Genomic DNA, 19,197 nt, shown 5'->3' on the forward strand with positions numbered 1-19,197 from the left:
AATTTGGGCAATAGAGTACTTGCCCAGACTATATTTTTTAAAGAAACTGAAACAAATAAATTGGGACATTACTGGTCGAGTGTCCACAATATTATAAATTAATTGAGATGGCCAAGCAAAATATCATAAAATGACCATTATGCAAATGATATATAAATCTACGTATTATGAAGTCCTCTATATAAAAGGACCACACTAGCTACTAGCTAGTCTCTCTAGTCATCGTATCTGTCTCAGTATCAGTGTGTCTCTTTCTCCAACCAGAATATTTGTTTCCTCTTATCTTTCCTTTTATTAATCCGATCAATCTCCCCGAGAAAATTTATCATATATCTTCACTTTCCCGTTTCATTTTCTCGCAAAATCTTCCCTAGATTTATTTCACCCATACATTTACATATATATATATATATATATATATATATACACACCATAATAACCCTCAGAATACATCTCTCTATACACCAAAACAAAAAAAAAAAGAATGGAGGCGGCGAGTATGGTATACAACTATCCGAGCTGGAACTATGTTCCTAACAATCTGTTCTCGAATATTCTATCCGTCGTCAAACTGGCCGCCTTCGCAGTAGGTGCGTGGTATCTACCGGCGACGGTGACTTCACTGCATGCGGTTATGGTTTGGTTCAATTGGTTACTTGGGGTTCTAAAAATCCTTCTCATCTTGTCCGCTGCCGTAGGCGCCATCTTCTTGGTTTTCGCTTTCCTTCACGAAACCAAAAAGGAACGGGAGCTATACGATCAACTTCTCGCCGTCCCCCCGCCCCCTCCTGTATCGACGTTTGATAATTGTAATATACTGAATGGTCATCAGGATGTTGGATATTATAACTACTCCGGTTACAGAGAGACTAGTGTGCCGGCGTTTCAAGAGTGTTATAAGCCGGTTGAGGAGAGTATTTGTAGTTATGATCGAGAGGTGGTTGAGGTGAGTTCGAAGAGTTACCGGAGGACGAGAACGGAGAAGAAGAAGAAGACGGAGGAGAAGGTGGAGTATCGGAGGATGGAAACGGAGAGAGTGACGAAAACGGCGTCGCGGAGGTCCAAGAAGATGGATGTTTGAGCAACGAGGACTTTCGTATGACGGTGGAGACTTTTATCATGGAGAGGAAGAAGTCGCTCCTCCAAGAAAGGGATCCATGGCAAAACGGTTCCGTCCCTCAGTGGCAGCCAAACGGCGCCGTTGATCACTGGCAATACGGTGTCCCTCAGTTGCAGCAGAACGGTGTCGCCCCTCAGTGGCAGCAGAACGGTGCTGCTAATCGTTTGGAGAACGGCGATTTCCCACAGTTGCAAAACGGCGTTTACCCACAGTTGGAAAACGGCGTTGATCACTTGCAGAACGGTGTCGCTCCTCAGTGGCAGCAGAACGGTGTCGCTCCTCAGTGGCAGCAGAACGGCGTTGTCCCACAGTTGCAAAACGGCGTTGTCCCTCAGTGGAAAAGCAAGTGGCAAAACAACGGTGTACCTGAACCTCAAAACAGCATCGTGCAGTGGCAAGGATCGCGTGACGATGGAAGTGGACGTCATCGTCATCGTCATGGTCATAGTAGTCGTAGTCATAGGCTCGTGGATCTAATAATGGTTCTGGTTATGGTTCGTACTTGGCTATTTCGAATTAGGGGGTGCGTGGCGCAAATTTGTACAATATTTTCTGAAATTTGATTAGATCATTAATTAGCAAAAATCTAATTTGCGAGGATGAATTTATATATCTAATTATCGTAGCGTTAAACATGTCTTTTAATTTTAAGTCCTGTGCTCTCTTCATTTTTTTCTCCATAATCTTGTCAAACTGTGGCATTATTAATTTTTTTGTGTCTCATGAAAGGATGCAACTTATTAATTCGTTACTCTCCAATATGGTAATAATATTTTTAAATTATCAGTAAGCATGAACTAAAAAGATACCAACTTAGAAGTAGAAAATATATTTTAACATATTCATTTGAGTTAAATATATTTCTTAAGGTTTGGTTTGATTTTAGGCTAAACTTTAAGCTAAAAGTAAAAAAGTTTGGAGTTTATTTCGGTTTAGGTCAACTAATGAATTTTTCAGTAATTTTTACTTTTAATGAAAACTTTTTATTGAGTATGAAATTTTTTTCTATTGTACTAAGATTATTTTCATTTGTTATATAATATTCTACGGTATATTTTTGAATCAAGATTTATGAAACAGTATATAACTAGTAATCTTTAATTTAGTTGTTGGACTTCTTGCCAGTGGAAGTTATTTCTAATCAGTTTATTAATATATATTTTCCTCTAAAAGTTTGTCCAAAGTATGAAGTTATTTAGGACCTGTTCTTATCCACTACTTTGTTTGTTACTTTGTTCTATAATATTTTTTTTTTTTTGTGGGCCAAATATTTTTATAAAGCCCAAATGGGAACGTATTCGGTACAATAAAGGCCACTAAAAGACCCACTAATTGCAAACATTTCAAGATAAGGAAAAGAAAATGAAGACACGTGTTATGCAACGTGCGTGGGATATTGAGAGAAGAAGAAGGTTTCGTCACAAACGCCATCACCGACTCATCTTCACCGGGAACTTCCTTCGTCGGCCAGCGGATCATCTCAGTCCTCCGAGAAACCTCTATCTCTATTTGCCTTCAATTGTACCACATCGCCTTTTGCCAAATATTACCGGAAGAGATTGACTTGACCTAAACTTGATCACCACAATTTCTAACCTCAACAGATTAGCTCGGAATATTCATCAGAGAATCATCAGAACACGACGAAGACTCCAATTCTTCATATCCCGTCCCAATCAAACCGCATCATCTTGATCAGTCCCACCAAGAAGAACCTACGCTCTATTATAACAGCCCTTTTGGCAGAGAACGAGGAATTACCATCACTTGAGAGAAGAATCAAGCACTTGGTGAGCAAAGATCCATCTAATGACTTCCGGAATTCACAACTTCCCATAGTTGGGAGTGTTAATTTCAACCTGCAGAAGGCAACCAAAAGAGAAAAGACAAAATAAAATCCGAACAAAGTCGGAAAGATAAACCGGCATCGAGACCGGAATCTATCTATATATACAAACAAAAAAAAGCTCCGATTTTAGACGGAGATTACAAAAGAGCAACCAAAGATTACAAAAGATACCAACCAAAGCAAAAGAGCAATACAATATAATTGAACCCGACACATTTTGTGATTGACAACCCAAAAACATACAGACTTGTATTAGAATTGCATGGCACAAGGCACCTACAATTTATGATCTTTAATAATAAATGTAGTTTTAGAAAGAAGTGTAATAATAACCTGGATAAAATCTATAACAACAAGAAGTAAACCTTCATCATCTTTTTTTTTTTTTTTTTTTTTTTTTTTCAAATTTACAGCTTAAAAAAAGTGTTAATATAATTATGATGAAACAGAAAATTATTATAAGTAAATATAATTAGGATGCGAATTTTGACGTCTACGGATTGTTGAATATGTGCTACGATGATAAATAAGCAGAAAATTAGTTTAAGATTTCTTCTTCTTTTTTGGCAACAAAGTGCTCTAGGTGAGCCCACAATAAGAGAATCTTAAGAGGATACTAAAGTTTTAGTTAAATTGTTTTAGTATTAGAAAGAAAAGAAAACTGATTTAGTAATGACATACAAATCCATAATAACAATTTGACATTAGAACAACATACTTGTTCCTAGGATCCACAACCTGTTTGATCTTCTTTAATCAAACTTTTGTTCTGTCCATGACACATAAATTGGACGTGCTTTGGAATTCAATTATAAAGTAATCAATTTCTGGCGAACCATTATCCACTTGCATAACCGTTTTCTAAACCAAATTTTAGTATTGTATAACCATTTATCACATTAATTAAAGAAAAATACGCACTTTTTGAGTCATTCCTTAGCATCAAAGCAATTGGGAATTATACCGAAATTTAAATTGTATTAAATTTCCAGATAAGTCCCATTTATGTCAAATAAATAACTACTAAAAAATATCAGTAGACTAGTAGTGGTTATTTATTAGTACTACGAGGGGTATGTTATTTAAACTAGTGTACCAACAATTTTTTTAGGTACCATAGATTTCATATAAATATTTTGTGTTAATAAAGAAAACTTCAACTGTCAACATACAATCATTATCAATTCTTTGATAATTGTTTACTTTTAAGCTGAAAATTTATAGATCAACCTTAGAATTATTATATGTATGTGGAGGAATTTTAATCATGTGTCACAAAACACAAAACAAAGAGGAACCTTCTCCTCTCTTTCTTATTATAGTAATGACAATTAATATGACATTATGCAAAATCGTACTATACTATAATATTACAATAAATAACATTTGGATATATATGAAATATTGTATCTAGAAACACTTATTGATATATAAAATCTAATTTGAAACATATAATTTATAATCTACAAATTTGTAATCTACTTGACACGCGAATTGGATATCCACTCTTCAATCTTGCAAATAATGTCCACTTTTCGATGCTTGGATCTTCATCTACCACCTCCCAACTTCAATTTTTTTTTTTCACGATCATTAAAAAATACTATGACATAATCATTCAAATTTTGCTATACTAAATATAAAAAATGGTACGAACCTGTAAGTGGTTACAAAACGGTGGAGAAATACTAACATCATAGCCTTGGCCATAACAAGTCCAAGACATGTTCTTCCACCCATCCCAAATGCTAAGAAACTGTTTGCTTTTGCTTCAGCCTTCATTCAAATCAAGTTTCTTAAGTATACACAAAACAGTTAAACAAAGAAACTGTAAAATTTTAATACTTTTACTTTAAATTGTGATGTACTTAACTTACCTCAAACCTTAAAGGGTTGAACTTGTGAGGTTTATTATATACATCAGGATCAAGATGAATGGATCTTGCGTCAATATTTATATTCCACCCTTTTTTAATCTTATATCCTTTAAAATCAGAAAACAAAATGTATCTAAGTCAGATCGATCAAACAAAAATAAGAATATAGGGAATTGATTTTCTTAAAGATAAAGAATTAAAGCAAACCTTCCATTTCACAGTCTTGAAGTACTAATCTTGGGAACCAAGGCACTACAGACGCCATTCTCAGAGATTCTTTCATCAACTATATCCAGAAATTATATATACTACATGTAAACATAATTTAAACTAATTAAGTAGTCCATTGAAAAAACGTTTATATCGTACCTTTGAGGCATATGTCATTTCACTGAGATCTTCTAGTTCAAGAAATGGTTTATCTGATGCACTCTTCCCAATCTGAGATTGTTCTTCCTGTTGACCGACCAAGACAATGACATGTTTTTAAAACAAAAACCCTTTAAAATTGTCTTTATTCGAATTAGAAAGAAAAGCAGAAACTAAAGTGATACATAATTATTAAAATATCCCACAAGAGAAACTAGTTATAGAACTTACAATAAGAATATCCAAAACCTTCTGATTTTCACCGAGGTACTTAACCATCCATGTTAGAGCACTAGCAGTCGTGTCCTGTCCTGTATTTTGAAATTTTATTTTTGGTATAAACCGGATTCATGTTAAATTAAGAAGATTCAGTTAATCTGATTTATAATTTTTTTTTCTTCTTTCATTTTTTCCTCTCTTTTTTTTTGGTTGGTCAAACTCATTTTTCCTCTCTTAAGTGTAAAAATGATGTGTATTAAATGGGACCTGCAATGATCATGGTCAGAATATTGTCCTTAATCTCAGCATCAGTCAACTTGGGAGACGACGAAGAAGTGTCGTTATCTACTGCGAGAAGCTGCTGCAAAAAATCTTCATGATGTATATTTTGATTATTTGTTTCATTTCTCCTTTTTCTAATTATATTTTCTAACAACTGCATTACTCTTCCTCTTGCCTGCATCATATGAATCAAACCAAATTAGTATATATAATAGTATGATATTTCAAAGAGTGTAATTAAAACGACGTACCATGATGCCCTTGTGGAATCTACTCCAAGGTAGATTGAGAGGAAAAGCTAGCATGGCTTCACAAACAAAACCCACATCTTTTTGCATAGAACCCAATTCTTCTTCGTCTTCTAGACTTATTAACATCTTACACATTGCTTTGAATGTTATCTGCAACACCACCACATTTAGAACAACACTCTCAATTAAGTTATGCCTTAAGAAAATGAATGAAATTTGTGAATTGACTTAAAGTTAATTATTATTTATTTTCAGGTATTCATTATGGGCCGAACTTACATACAAAAGTTTTAAAGAGGCCCAATACTACGCAAGCGTGTGAAACAAACCTGGAGCAAATCTGTGAGCAAGATCACCGTACCACGGTGTTCCCATCCACTTAGAGCGTCCACGACGAGTTCATCAAAGTGTCTAACCATCAAAGCCGTCGATCTTTTGGAGAACAAGTTGATCAAACGGCTACGGAGAATCTTGTGATGGTGTTGAAGAGAACAGAGAAGGCTCCGTTCACCAACGAGCTCACCTATGGACTTTATGTACCGTTTTGTGAACATCCCTGAGTCGTTGTTTAGGACAGCCCGAGCTGACTCGGTCGTCGACAGGAACACGTGTGTCTCTCCGAACAAACTTGTCCTAAAACAACTTCCGTACCTGTAATATACAAAAGTATATATATATATATATATATATATATATATATATATGATGTGAACCGGAAACCTTCTAGATGAATTGAGCCAGAAGCTTCTTCAGTTTACCTGATACGGCGACTACGGACGAATTCGTAGAATCCTTTGCCGCTGTTAATGGAAAGCATGAACTGGAGTGTTTCTCCGATCACCGGAAAACCATGACTTCCGGGAGGAAAATCGCCTGTTGATTCCTCTCGATCTTGGATCAGAATTTTGAGTATTTTTCCAAGTGTTAGTATCGCAGCGCTGAGGAGAACGCAGAGGCAAAGATGTTCCATTTTATTTTGTTCCAATAGGAAGAAACGTAATTCTAAATTTAAGTATGCAGGTTTGGTTTGAGCTTGTTAATCTATAAATATAATGAGATATTTTGTAACAAGTGAAGTGAGTGGGGTGTTGATCTTTATTGGCTCCTCATGATGTCCCGTTAGACTACAAATCTATTGAATATGTGTGTATCAGTGTATGTGTAAATGTATATGTATTTTGTTACAGGTAAACCAAACGAGAGGCTGGCTATATACACTAAATCAAGAGAATAACTTAGGTAGACGTTGGTGTAAAGATTTTCTTGATATATGAAAAAGTATAGGTATATTAAAATTCGGTAGTTATTTTATACTATATAGTTGAATGATAAAAAATAAAACAAGTCATCTATCTAGGAATAGTGTTTGAGAGTTAAAAAAAAAAAAAAAAAAACAGTATTTGACGTATCGTGCAACTAATCACGATCCTTTCCTTGGCAAAAAAAAAAAAAAAAAAAAAAAAAAATCATGAGCATGTGGAAAACATTTCAACGGCTATAGAAATATATTTCGGTCATGGAACTTTGATGGTTATAAATTTGTCTAGGTCATGGGAGGTGACGCCATGCGCTGAAAGTTGAAACAAAAGGAACAATAGGAACACAAAAATAGAAAAAGCATATAATATGGGAGAAACGTGGACGGTGAAGAGAGGCTGTTGCGGTATTGCACTACATTCTCACGAGTGGCCATGATTAACTTGTTTTCCACTTGTTGCGGCACAAGTGATGATCACTTTTAACATTCTCACATCACATTCCGCCTTAGTAATGTTCATTTTATAAAAGGAAAATTAAGTTAAACGAAAAAAACCCTAATAAATATGTGCTTACCTAAAAGTTAAGTCTATTACTCTATTTGCATAATTAGTGACGGATGCGTCTACATGCATCCCATTCACATATCTCTCTGTTGAAGGCCCCGCTGATTCTCTTTGCTTTTATAATTATAGGTTTACCGTAAAATCACACTTTATTTTTATGTTTTATTCTCCAAGCAAATGATACTTGATTAGAAAACTTACAAATCATGTCAATGTAGGTCCAAAGACATGAATTTAGGCATATGTTTTTAACACGATCAACCCACTCTTACAAGCGAAACAATAATAAGAGTGTATCGAGGCGAACTCGCATGGAAGTATTCTCCCACGATCTTTGCATACCTTTCGAAAAGCTCGTCCATCACATTTTCACCAAACGTAGGCTCTAACATCGGCTCGACCACAGCTCTTATGGTATTAGCAAATCTTCGTCCACGAGCTAGTGATTCGGGTTTGGACCGTACTACTATGTCATCATAACTCGCCTCACTGATACTCCCACCTTCCCAATCAATCGGGCTTATCTCAAGCCGATCGATTGTAAAAGACTTTTCTTTCTCTATCACCATTATCAATTCTTCGGAGCTTGCTGCATAGTAAGGAGCGTTGAAAGCATCGATTTTCTCTTCTTCGACGATACCCTTAGACGAAGAAAATAAGGCACATTTAGTTATGACTTATTAAGTACTAATTGAAGAAAAAAAATTCAACCAATTTGGAAAAGAAGACATGGGCCACATTACTAGGACTTAATTGGTCAGGTAACGTGTCATGTAAAAACCTTATAGTGTAATATGGCCTATTTATAATCTAAGAGACTATTTCCATGTTGGTTCTAACTTCTAAATAAATGTTAACATATCTACACCAACATACCTCTTTGGCCATAGACATAAGAGCTTGAGCTAGGAGTTCCTATTGATAGCAACTATCTTCGGTTGTAGGATCCTGCGAGCTTCTACCAAGGAATGATAAAACCATTCGGCCCCCAAGGACCAACTCTTCGGATCGTGATCTCAGAAAGACCGAAAAATCAGTTTGGAATTGAAGAGCATAAGCTTTGTGTGTACTCTTACGACTTGTCTTTGATATGTAGAGTTTCCCCACGTTGTCTAAATCACTTGTATCAACCCCGTCTTTCTTCTCCACCTCACCACATGGAACCTTAAATTATGAATGATAATTCAACTTGTTAGCATTTTTATTTGCCGTATAATGAGTGATATTTTGAAAAACAAAATGTGGACCACATTCGTAATTTCTTGTGTGTGTGTGATCCAGTGATGTCTGAACCCCTTATTTTGACAAAATAATAAATTATGTGGACCACATTCGTAAGTTCTTGTGTGTGTGACACTGAGATGTATGAACCACTAGGTTTCTGTTTTTTTTTTTTGTGTTGGTTTCTCCAAATGAGATAGATTCCCACGCACTAAATTTGTTTTAATAAAAGGTATATTACTTGCGTAATATTTTCTCGGTATTGGTTCGTCAATGAATACTTTTTATGAGAAAAATATCGCGATCGTCATAAATCTTTTCATGACTCACGTTAAGAAATTAACGATTTAAAAATTTTGTATGTTTTATTTACGAATTAAAATTTTCATAGCTATGATATTACTGCCATAGCTCATAATAGAATATCAGAATTGACAATTCATTTTTCAGAATGCTAGTTGGCATTTTCAAAAACACTGATTTTTTATTTTATTATATACGTTAGTATTATATACTAATAAATAAGTAAGTGAAATTCCGTATACAGAAACAGTACACACCTGAGACAACCAGTGTAAACTAGAAGACGAATGAACAAAGTGAAGGCTCCGGCGAGGAAACAAACGTCCGTAGAAGGAGCCGGGGACGGCAGACACAAAACACGATTCTCCTCCTCCACGACCAAGTAAACCCTCCTTATTATTATAAAGCCGGTTGTAAAACTCCGGCAAAGAAGCAAAGATGTAGTTGAAGTCATTGTTAGGGAGATCGTTGAGAGAGACTCTGAGCTCAGGGACCGGACGGTCGAGGTCAGGGCACAAGTTTTGGATTGTGTCGATAATGTTGGAGATGGACAAGAGACTGTTCGGACCGGAGGAGCAGCCTAAGTCGGCGATTCCAATGCTTGAAATTTCCGAATTGCTTATCAGTAGCTTCTTCAAGGCCTCGTCCATCACCCTTCTGCCTAGAGATATCATGTTGCGCTGCATGCGTAATCATAAAATCATTACATCTTTGTCATTATTAATTATGTTCGAGAACCAAATTATGTTCAAGTTCAAGATATAGCACTAAATATATATATATAAAACAATGCATTTTTTTGTTCAAACATGAAAACAATGCATATTATATACTAACTTTTTGAGATAAAAAAAATTCAACCTGAGCGGTAGAGTTCTTGGCATAACTGTTTTCACCGTTTCCTTTGTTCATGTGAAGAACTCGCATTACTTCCATATCTCTCTCTCTTTGTTGTGTCTCTGTATTTTTGCTGAAGCAGAAGGTTAATGAATATAGTAAGTGATGTTGGGTCGATATATATAAGAAAAGAGGTGTTGTAGTGATTTGACAGCCACATGCATATATATATATTTTTTGGTATAATTGTTTGTTTTTTGTTCGTATTAACCATACATGCATATATATATTTTATGGACAAACGTTGAGTACATCTCTCTTTCTACACACATATACATACGACGACGGTCTCTTTTATTTTTTATTTTTTATTTTTTTTTGTCAAACACGACGACGGTCTCTTTTACGAACTTTTCTCTATATTTTCAACTAAGTTAAGAGGTTTACTTTTTTCTTTAATAATTTTATTCACCTTCTATATATTCTAGATCATCTAGGTATAGTTTGGAATTACAAGCAGATTTCTAATACTATTCCAAGATAAATATTGTAAACTCGAAGCAACTCACAGACCATGAAAACCCGTGAAGGGGAGTAGTTATGGCTGGAAATATCTGAACCAATTGGAGAGAAAACTGTCTCGAGCAAATCTCGAGGAAGAAGTAAAGATGGTGGTAACTTTCATGTCGAGGCCTGCTAGTTTTGCTCTTAATATTAGTTGACTTTCCCTGACAATGATGTGGGCTGGTTTTGAAGTAAATATTGTGTGAAGTCTTGAATTTTGTTCTTTCCAAAGTGAGTACACTAGGCTTAAATAATTCATTCAATATGGTTGTTTAGGGTCTAAAACTGCAAAAAAGTTTAATCCACAAAAAAGGGTAGCAAAACAAGAACCAATGGCTAAATAAAGGCTCATGGAAATGGGTCTCTTCTGTTTGGGTCCACTTAAGACTTTGTTCTTCCGAGAGAATTAACCGATTCTCTGTGTGTTTGCAATCCTTGGTATACATATTAGACTATTTCTCATCCTTTTTTTTTTTTTAATGATGTGAATATATACCTAGAAATAGCGTTAACAATGTTCTATTTGGCTTTCTTGGATATGGAGACGTTCTTGTCTTTTTCGTTAACATTTATAAACTTGGACATTGTATCATGTGATTACGAAATAGAACGATTTTAGACTCATTTAATTTTGACGTGAGGTTGTTGACACTAATACAAGGAGGCTTGTTATATTATAATTCAAGCTCTCGCCTTTTTTAGTAACATAAACTTATATTAGGAAAAAAATAATCAAAACAAATTTGAGAGTTTCGACTAACCACAAGCAAACAATCATTATAAACTAAAACTCCTTGACTGATTCTAAGTGATGAAGGATTCGTGTTAATTGACTGTCAACATCTACTTAGGTAGATAACAGTCATTAATCAGAGCTAATAAAATGCCATTTACTTAGTTAATAGTCAATTATTTATCAGTAACATGATTAACAAAGAAAACAAAATGAAATCCAGTTTTTCAGAATTTTAACCAATCATAAACAGACAACTACAAGTTTTTTTTTTTTTTTGAAACTGAACACAAAATAATGATAACTACTTGATCCATTCTAATTGGTGTCTAAGGATTTGAAATAAACGACTGCATGCTGATATGTTAGGGAAACTTTTTTATATTGTTAGGTACTCTGATTGGTTTTGTGTTCCTGAGTTTTTAAGGTAGGCAAGAACATCAGATTAGGTCACTTGTACGTTTGTATTATCTGAGCAAGAGCAACTATATATATGGTCCCATCTCTTATATAAATATTTTAAACATAACATATATATATATATATAATCATCAAAATATTTAATATGATTAAAAATTTAAGAAAAATTGCGTTTCAATCATTATAATCTGTTTAACACATATCACATAATACATATGTTACTTCTTTATACGAGTTTCCATCTGATATGTATTACAAATATATGTAATCAGTTATAGGATCATCCACATACGAGTTCCCGACCGACTATTAAAATTTTTTGCATGATCAACACAAGATCAGCGAATCTCATTCTCAACTCAACAGTTTCGGAAAAGTACGAGATCAAGGCATATAAAATCTCAATCTCAAGATTATTTTATTTTCGTTGTCAACCAATCTAAAGAAACTAAAGACCGAATAAAGATCCGGATTTTTATAAATATATACTTCTTTTGGCTTGGACCACGGCATATGATTAGTGGAAATTCAAATTATATTCGAATTATACTAGACGAAAATGAGAACACATTATTTTGTCACGTTTTTTTCCTTTTCTGTTCCACCTACACGACAGAGATCAGTTCGGCTACGATATTTTGGTATGTATGATATCTGATATCTCTAAAAACGAATTTATAAAGTATCGAAACCAAAAGGAATATTCAGTCGTCGAGTAATATTTTTTATTTATTTTACTTATTGCAAGCATAGTATATATGAAACCACTCCCCTTATCCGTCTCTGCAATGCTTTTGCATTTCCATTAGTGTATACTATTTAATTAAAATGTGAAACAAAAAGAACAAAAAAATCAAGGAATTGTATTCGTGACTCGTGATTCGTGAAGCACACATGGCCTTTTACTGCCAAGTAATTTCGGACGCGAATAGATTGCCAGATGAAGTAGTAATATCACGTGAACATTCTGCTTCACATTCTGACTATGAGCCTCTTTTCTCTTTATATATATATTGGATTATTATTTTATATATATAAGTCTTCATTTTGATGAATTTTGTAGGTTTTTATAAATTTGATTTTCACGTATTATAAATCTTTTATACCCTAAAACTGTTAAATTCTCTCAAAGCAATGTTTAAGCCTACAGTTACTTTCTCATTGTCAATGTCTACTATGTTATGTTAACTCAACTAATAATGGCTCCTTAATTTAGATTCTAGAATGGAACTCTAAATAAAACAATAAGATAATTATAATTGTAAATTAATAATTTATACTGTAAAGCCGTAATATACGTCACCTGACTTTTGATGGTAGTCACGCATAAAATATTCGAGAAGGCTAGATATCCAAATTTTATTAAATATGATATATCTAAGAAACCTCCAATTGCATGATTCACTTACTACTTAGTAAGTAGTACATAACTACATATGATAATGTCTGGATTGATTAATGTTAGATTAGTTAGTTATTATAAATACTTGAATGTGACATAAAATTAACTTTATGTCAGGAAAGGCCTCAAGTCCAGCTAATGGTTGTCTACCTGTTTGGCGAGTTCAGAGTAGAAATAACTATCAAAGATAAGGCAAAACATGTTTCTGGTATGATAGTTTGGCACACACGTAACACAATATGATGCTCTAATTTATTCATGATTGTACCGCGATTGTCTACAAATCATACATATTTCCATTTATAATACTTATTGGACTACATAGGTTAGGTATTGTTGATACTTGATACTAAAGCGATCACATTGAAAAGTTTATATTGTATTTTGTAATACTAGGTAATTATCCTGCTCTTGGAAGTCAGGCGATCAATTCGCACGAGCCGGATGGTTTTGTACCCAGTCTCAAGATCCAACGCCAAGCATGAGAGCTACTAACTTCCAACGGAGTCTTTTCCCCTTACATGCTGAAGTCGAAGCTTTCATTTGGGCAATGCGTTGTATGATCGGATATGATTACCGTAATGTGGCGTTCTATTCAGACTGCGTTGATTTGGTGAAGATGGTGTCTTCGCCACACGATTGGCCGGCGTTTTCGACATATCTCGAAGATATCAAGATGGACAAGGAGGATTTTTCTACTTTTTTCTTATCTTTTCTTCCAAAAAATGTAAAGGTAAAAGCGGATATTTTGGCATGCTATGCACGCACGTCTCCGCATAATGTTCTGTATTGTTTTGCATTGGTTCCTCTCAACTAATCTTTTGTTGACAAAAAAATAGCTATACTGAATTTTGGTGTTTACATATACAAAACATATATATATATATATATTGTGATATCATATTTTGTATGCAATGTAGTTTAAGTTTAGTAAAATTAATAATCGTTTTTCACTAATCATTGTTCGAAGTTCGAACACTAATAGTATTCAGTCTTTTTATTTTTCTGCATTATTTATTCTTCATCAGATATTATGTCGCACTTACAATTTAATAGAAGAAGAGAGAGGCGAAGCAACTTAAACACGTACATGCTTTTGTCCACATGTCAATTTTGCAAATACTATTTAACTGACGTGTTTAATTATAATTGCATGTTAACAATATAAATAGTCAATCTTACAATTGTGTATATATCGCTGCTATTTATGTCACTCACTATGACGAGTTTCTATTGTCAAATTACATTGTCCATTACGATAATTATCATACTATATATATATCACAGAAGACTACAATAGATATGTGTACATATGCGGTGAGTGAACCCAACCATTGTGCTCAAAACCTTGCTAGCTCTCGTAGTAACACCGCCTGAATCATTTCGAAAAGCAAACATATAATTTTCAATATTCTTGAAATTGGTTGAAATCTAAACTTTGTGGAGCAAAAACCCTCTTAATCATCATGAATATTTTATTGTGGTTGAAAAAGACAAACAGTCTTATTCATATTCATTAACTTTGATTTGAAACTATGTATAGTCCTACTTAAATTTGATAGAGAGATTAAAACCACACACATTAAATTTGATAGAGAGATTAAAACCACACACACACACTCAGACACACAACAAATGAATATGAATAAGACTCGTCATTATGAAATATAATCAATAGTTTTTGTTTTGTCAAAATGTATTGTACTATCTCAAGATTCGATTCACATTTCACTAAAGTTGGTTGAGCCTAATTCAATGTTTGCAACTCAAATAGTAAAAAGAAAACGATGTTTCTGTGGCATCGTAATACACGAATCCTCATTTTTAGAGAAGATAGTATCATAGGACAAGTAAAAAAAGGCGAAGAAACCGTACTTGAGTCTTGTGACGAGTCCTTTGTTTGGTCATATAAACATGCCAATGGTCGATGAGTCCCCTTTCTACTAACATGCAATAATAACAATTGCTTTCATAAATCTAAACTACACATTATACTATTCTCGTCACAACTCAGCACTTAAAAAAAAATTTCTCATTCTTTTTCTTTTTGCTTTTGTACCTCCAATACAGAATCCAATGTCACAAACACCAATTAATCACTCACACAACCCAATAGTATCAAACCAATTCAACAAAAAAAAAAGATATCAAATTGAAATCTCACTGCAATTTGTTTTTGTTTGACAATACAAGTTTTTTTCTTATATTATTATATACATTACGTATCAACAGAGATATTTGCTTTCAGACCTACTTGTGATCAATGGTCCATGGTCTATAATGAGATCCCTGAACAACCAATTTTTACTAATTACCTTGCAACCTCGAGTTCTTCACCAGCAGAACTTCTTTCTCTGCATCATATTCCTAACCATTAATACATAGAATACCGACTTAGAAGGGCAGCAAAACTAGCTACAGAATGACACTAACCCGGTACTTAGCTTCCTCTTGCCGGTCTATGTAACTCAAAAGTTCATCTTGCCTCATTAAAGCCTCATGCAACGCCTGTTCATCAACACCCATATTCGGTTATAATAAGGTTTATAATGACTCGTTATCAGTACCATTCAAGGTTTAGAAACAGAGTTTCATACCTTTTTCGTGGTGATGAGCTCTGCTTCTAGTGCATCCACGCGATAAACAGCAGCATTCAGCAACTCCTCTTTCTCGTGAGGCATCTCGAATTTCCTCATGCGAAGAGTTTCTAGCTGTTTCTCAAGATCCCCGAGTCTGCTTAAAACAGAGGAAATGATAACCCTTTCAGTGATCGTTGAACGAGAAGGTGAAGGAGGACGGGATTCCCTTGCAGTATGTTCATCACACAGCTCAGCTCTAGCGCTTGAAGGATGCAACTGTGAGTTTTCTTTAGTCTGTGGCAGAGCCAGAGACACGAGTGTGAAAAAGTTCATGAAGAACACAGTTAGCCAACTCCTGATATGACTCACCAATCCTATTTTGCCCAAACTTGATGTATATTGCGGACCTGCAACACGTTCCATTATATTATTACATGCTGTTTCACGTCCGTAACCTCCAAATGTCCCATTTTCACCGGTCCTACCTTCAGAAGCATTTGACATCTCTTTGGGCTGCCAAGAAACATCCACAACTATGTCCACCATTGGTACACACTCCTCATACTCAGATAAAACAGTAGGACTTGTGTTCCCATTGGCTTTGATCTATTAAAATAACAATAATAGCATATCAGGTCCTGTATAAGAAATTAAGAACTAAAAACTTCGACGTATTTGATGTCACTTTTGTACATGAGAACGCTTACAGTTTCAGTAACAGGAGCCAACTTGGGTACATGATTGTTCAAATTTGTTTTCGGTGAAACCATCTCTTCCAATTCAGACCCTGACTCTGCTGTTGATGGGTCACTAACTTTCATCTGAGCCAAGAGAGGAGAGGATTCTTACAACCTGATAAATACACCCAAAAAAACATAGAAAAACTTATGTTGAAAATATTAAAAGACCTTACCACATAATCAGTTGGCATATCAGATGAAGATATTTGAGAATCACTGGTTAGGAACGCCCCAGCATGCCTACAGAACGTCCCACCACTGCGACCCATCTGCATGAAGACCGAGAAATCATTAGAGTAACATATATGTATCCTTTATATTTTGGTTTAGTATAAGCATAACAGAAACATAACGAACAATAAGATGTGGAATATCTAGACACAAGCACTCCACCTTTAATATCTCAGGGTCTTTCCACGGTCCTTTATCAGATCTCATACAACCTCCCTGATCTGCACAAGTGCAAGTACCACCGAGAAACTCTGGCAGCTGGCTGAACAAGTTCCAAAATATGGTCAGATACCCAGATGTTAAATCATATTCCAAACGAAACATTGAAGACAAACTTTCTACCTGGCATCAATCATCTCAAGTAATTTGTTCTGGTACTTGTTGCCAAGGACCTATTCAGATCACATTGATACAATTAAGTTTTTTTTCTACAGTAAAAAGTGTAAAACTGGATACATAGGAACCACGGTTAAGTTACATGTATTTTGGAGACAGTCTTTGGATCAAGAAATGATTTCACCGTGCCCCAAAGTAGCTTAAAACCAGAGCCAGCATTGATGATAAACATACGGTGAAGAGTCTGCACATATGTTATATGACATGCTATTAAAACAATGCTCAAAAAACAGGTTTTGCTTATAAAAAGATCAATGGCTGCCTGACAATACCTCAGGGTAGTTATCACTATCAATCTTTTGCAGCTGGATTATGAGATCTCGAGCAGTTTTAGTGAAATTTTTTAAGCCCTGCCAATATATTTCAGACGATTCAGTAAGCATAAGGAAACCTACACATGAAAAAGGTTCCAGAATTTGGGTTAAAAATGTACCAGGCCTTGGACATCTAGGATAGTTGTACTGGAGTCAATGTGTCTCTTAGCAGCAACGCAGCAAGCTGGGAACTTTACAGTAATAGTTTTCTCAAACTCTTTAACATGATATCTCAGGTACCTTTCCAATGTAGTGACTTGCATGAGTTTGTTTGCGTCGACTTTTCCTAATCTTTCAATGTAAACAGGTCTTCCTTCCTTATCAACACCATGATATCCCTGAGGGTAGCACTTGAGAACTTCATCCAATTCCGGGAACTCAAAGTCCTGGAGTGAAAGGACTCAGAAGCAATGTGGTGGCGGTGACACAAATATTTTTGTGAAAATGACAGCTTAATAGTACCTCCAAGATGGTGTCAGTACCAAAATCTCTTCTCCATTGGATCATGTTAGTCCACATTAACTTTGCTTTTCCAAGATCAAATTTCCTAGCAAAGAGGAACCTGCAGAAAGATTCATGAAAACAACCAGTGTTCTCTCTACATCATATCAAATATACTTATAACACAATGAAACACGTCCATGTTCTCAACATCAACATAAAACATGGATTAAGTAGAAAACAAAGATGGTTGAAAAAAAATGGGAACCTCAACAGCATGTGATAATCATCAAGGCTAGGAGGAAGTAAATGATCAGAGATGAGTGACTGTCGGAAATCAGAAACATATCTTAATTCTTCAGCATCATGTATGTCTTCGAAGGTAAGCGAGAGTGTCCGGTCAATGCTTCTACCCCTGCTGCTGCTGCTGCTCCCTTTCCTCTTCAGGGAATCTCTGAATTTGCTTTTAGAAGATGATTTCTTCCTGAAAAGACCACCAATTCTAGCTTTCTTCTCATCCTCTGAAACTTCCAAATCTGACTTCTTTTCTCTTTTATCACCACCATTGCTTGAGAAACCTTCAAAACCAGACAAAACAATAAATAAGTCAAAACCTATCAAATAAAAATGATAACTTTTTATATTTTGCGGAGTGATGAAATCTCTCCACTCTCAAAACCCAAATCGGAAGACTTACAAGGTCTTGTGAATCGATCGAGAGAACCCGACATGAGGAGAATCGATACCAACTTGTGTGAACTCCCAAAAAAAAAACAAAAAAAATCGAAACTTTAGAATTTGGAGAAGAATAAAAAAAAAACTGAAATCGGAATTGAAGGAAAGGGAGGGGGGGGGGGGGGTAGATGAAGAAGTAACAGAGGAATTTATTACTATTAATTTATGGTTTCGTTTATGCGAATGTGTGAAATTAATGTTAGCAGAAGTAGTAATCTACACGGCCGCCGGAAAATATCGTAGCCATTAATGTTGAGAGAAGATTCCAATTTTTTTTCTATTTTTTTCGTCTGCCTCTTCGTTGTTGTTTAGTGTTTACCTACAAAATTATTTAGGCTATCATGACACGTGGCGATTAGTTGCTCGATCATCATGTGAAACCTCCTCTTGGCGGGAACTCGCTTCCAGCACCATAATTTTTTTTGTTTTTTTGTCAATCAAGAACCTTTAATAATTATGATTTTTATTATTATTTATAATTAAAAGTAGAG

At 35.0% G+C, this 19,197-nt stretch overlaps 2 protein-coding genes and 2 pseudogenes across 17 annotated transcripts; 1 reads left to right on the forward strand and 3 right to left on the reverse strand.

The window, feature by feature from the left end:
- The first annotated feature begins 242 nt into the window (after positions 1-242).
- Positions 243-1,788, forward strand: LOC104776074 (uncharacterized; annotated as a pseudogene). Its single transcript, XR_015586784.1, has one exon. The product of XR_015586784.1 is annotated as an uncharacterized LOC104776074 (transcript).
- Positions 1,789-4,253: 2,465 nt separating this feature from the next.
- On the reverse strand, positions 4,254-7,433 carry LOC104778787 (abscisic acid 8'-hydroxylase 1). Its single transcript, XM_010503224.2, has 10 exons — positions 6,726-7,433; positions 6,297-6,618; positions 5,968-6,117; positions 5,702-5,891; positions 5,447-5,526; positions 5,216-5,302; positions 5,054-5,132; positions 4,847-4,953; positions 4,627-4,745; positions 4,254-4,537 (listed from the first exon to the last, which is right to left on the reverse strand). Exons 1-10 carry the CDS (start codon positions 6,935-6,937, stop codon positions 4,426-4,428), a joined length of 1,458 nt encoding a protein of 485 aa, XP_010501526.2. The 5' UTR covers positions 6,938-7,433; the 3' UTR covers positions 4,254-4,425.
- A 487-nt stretch (positions 7,434-7,920) lies between these two features.
- Positions 7,921-10,355, reverse strand: LOC104776075 (jasmonate O-methyltransferase-like; annotated as a pseudogene). Its single transcript, XR_015595342.1, has 4 exons — positions 10,176-10,355; positions 9,572-9,994; positions 8,667-8,954; positions 7,921-8,431 (listed from the first exon to the last, which is right to left on the reverse strand). The product of XR_015595342.1 is annotated as a jasmonate O-methyltransferase-like (transcript).
- A 4,040-nt stretch (positions 10,356-14,395) lies between these two features.
- On the reverse strand, positions 14,396-19,027 carry LOC104776076 (phosphatidylinositol/phosphatidylcholine transfer protein SFH4). Of its 14 annotated transcripts, none has more exons than XR_015595351.1 (17): positions 18,863-19,012; positions 18,669-18,730; positions 18,240-18,549; positions 17,993-18,092; positions 17,650-17,916; positions 17,489-17,566; positions 17,299-17,400; positions 17,163-17,212; positions 16,983-17,078; positions 16,763-16,858; positions 16,557-16,670; positions 16,335-16,455; positions 15,868-16,256; positions 15,704-15,778; positions 15,586-15,624; positions 15,146-15,210; positions 14,396-14,643 (listed from the first exon to the last, which is right to left on the reverse strand). XR_015595351.1 is itself a non-coding variant. In XM_087508670.1 (16 exons), the coding sequence occupies exons 2-15, from the start codon at positions 18,700-18,702 to the stop codon at positions 15,604-15,606; spliced, it is 1,857 nt and encodes a 618-aa protein (XP_087364796.1). In that variant the 5' UTR covers positions 18,703-18,730; positions 18,863-19,016; the 3' UTR covers positions 14,396-14,643; positions 15,586-15,603. The 14 variants fall into 14 exon arrangements, 5 of the variants coding, with proteins under 5 accessions (XP_087364796.1, XP_087364798.1, XP_087364797.1 ...); XR_015595343.1 differs by having other exon boundaries at positions 16,983-17,082; XR_015595344.1 differs by having other exon boundaries at positions 16,983-17,082; positions 18,669-18,720; positions 18,863-19,009.
- Between the last annotated feature and the right edge of the window lie 170 nt (positions 19,028-19,197).

This window comes from Camelina sativa, chromosome 3, assembly GCF_030686135.1.
Source record: "Camelina sativa cultivar CO46 ecotype springtype chromosome 3, ASM3068613v1".
Classification (NCBI taxonomy): domain Eukaryota; kingdom Viridiplantae; phylum Streptophyta; class Magnoliopsida; order Brassicales; family Brassicaceae; genus Camelina; species Camelina sativa.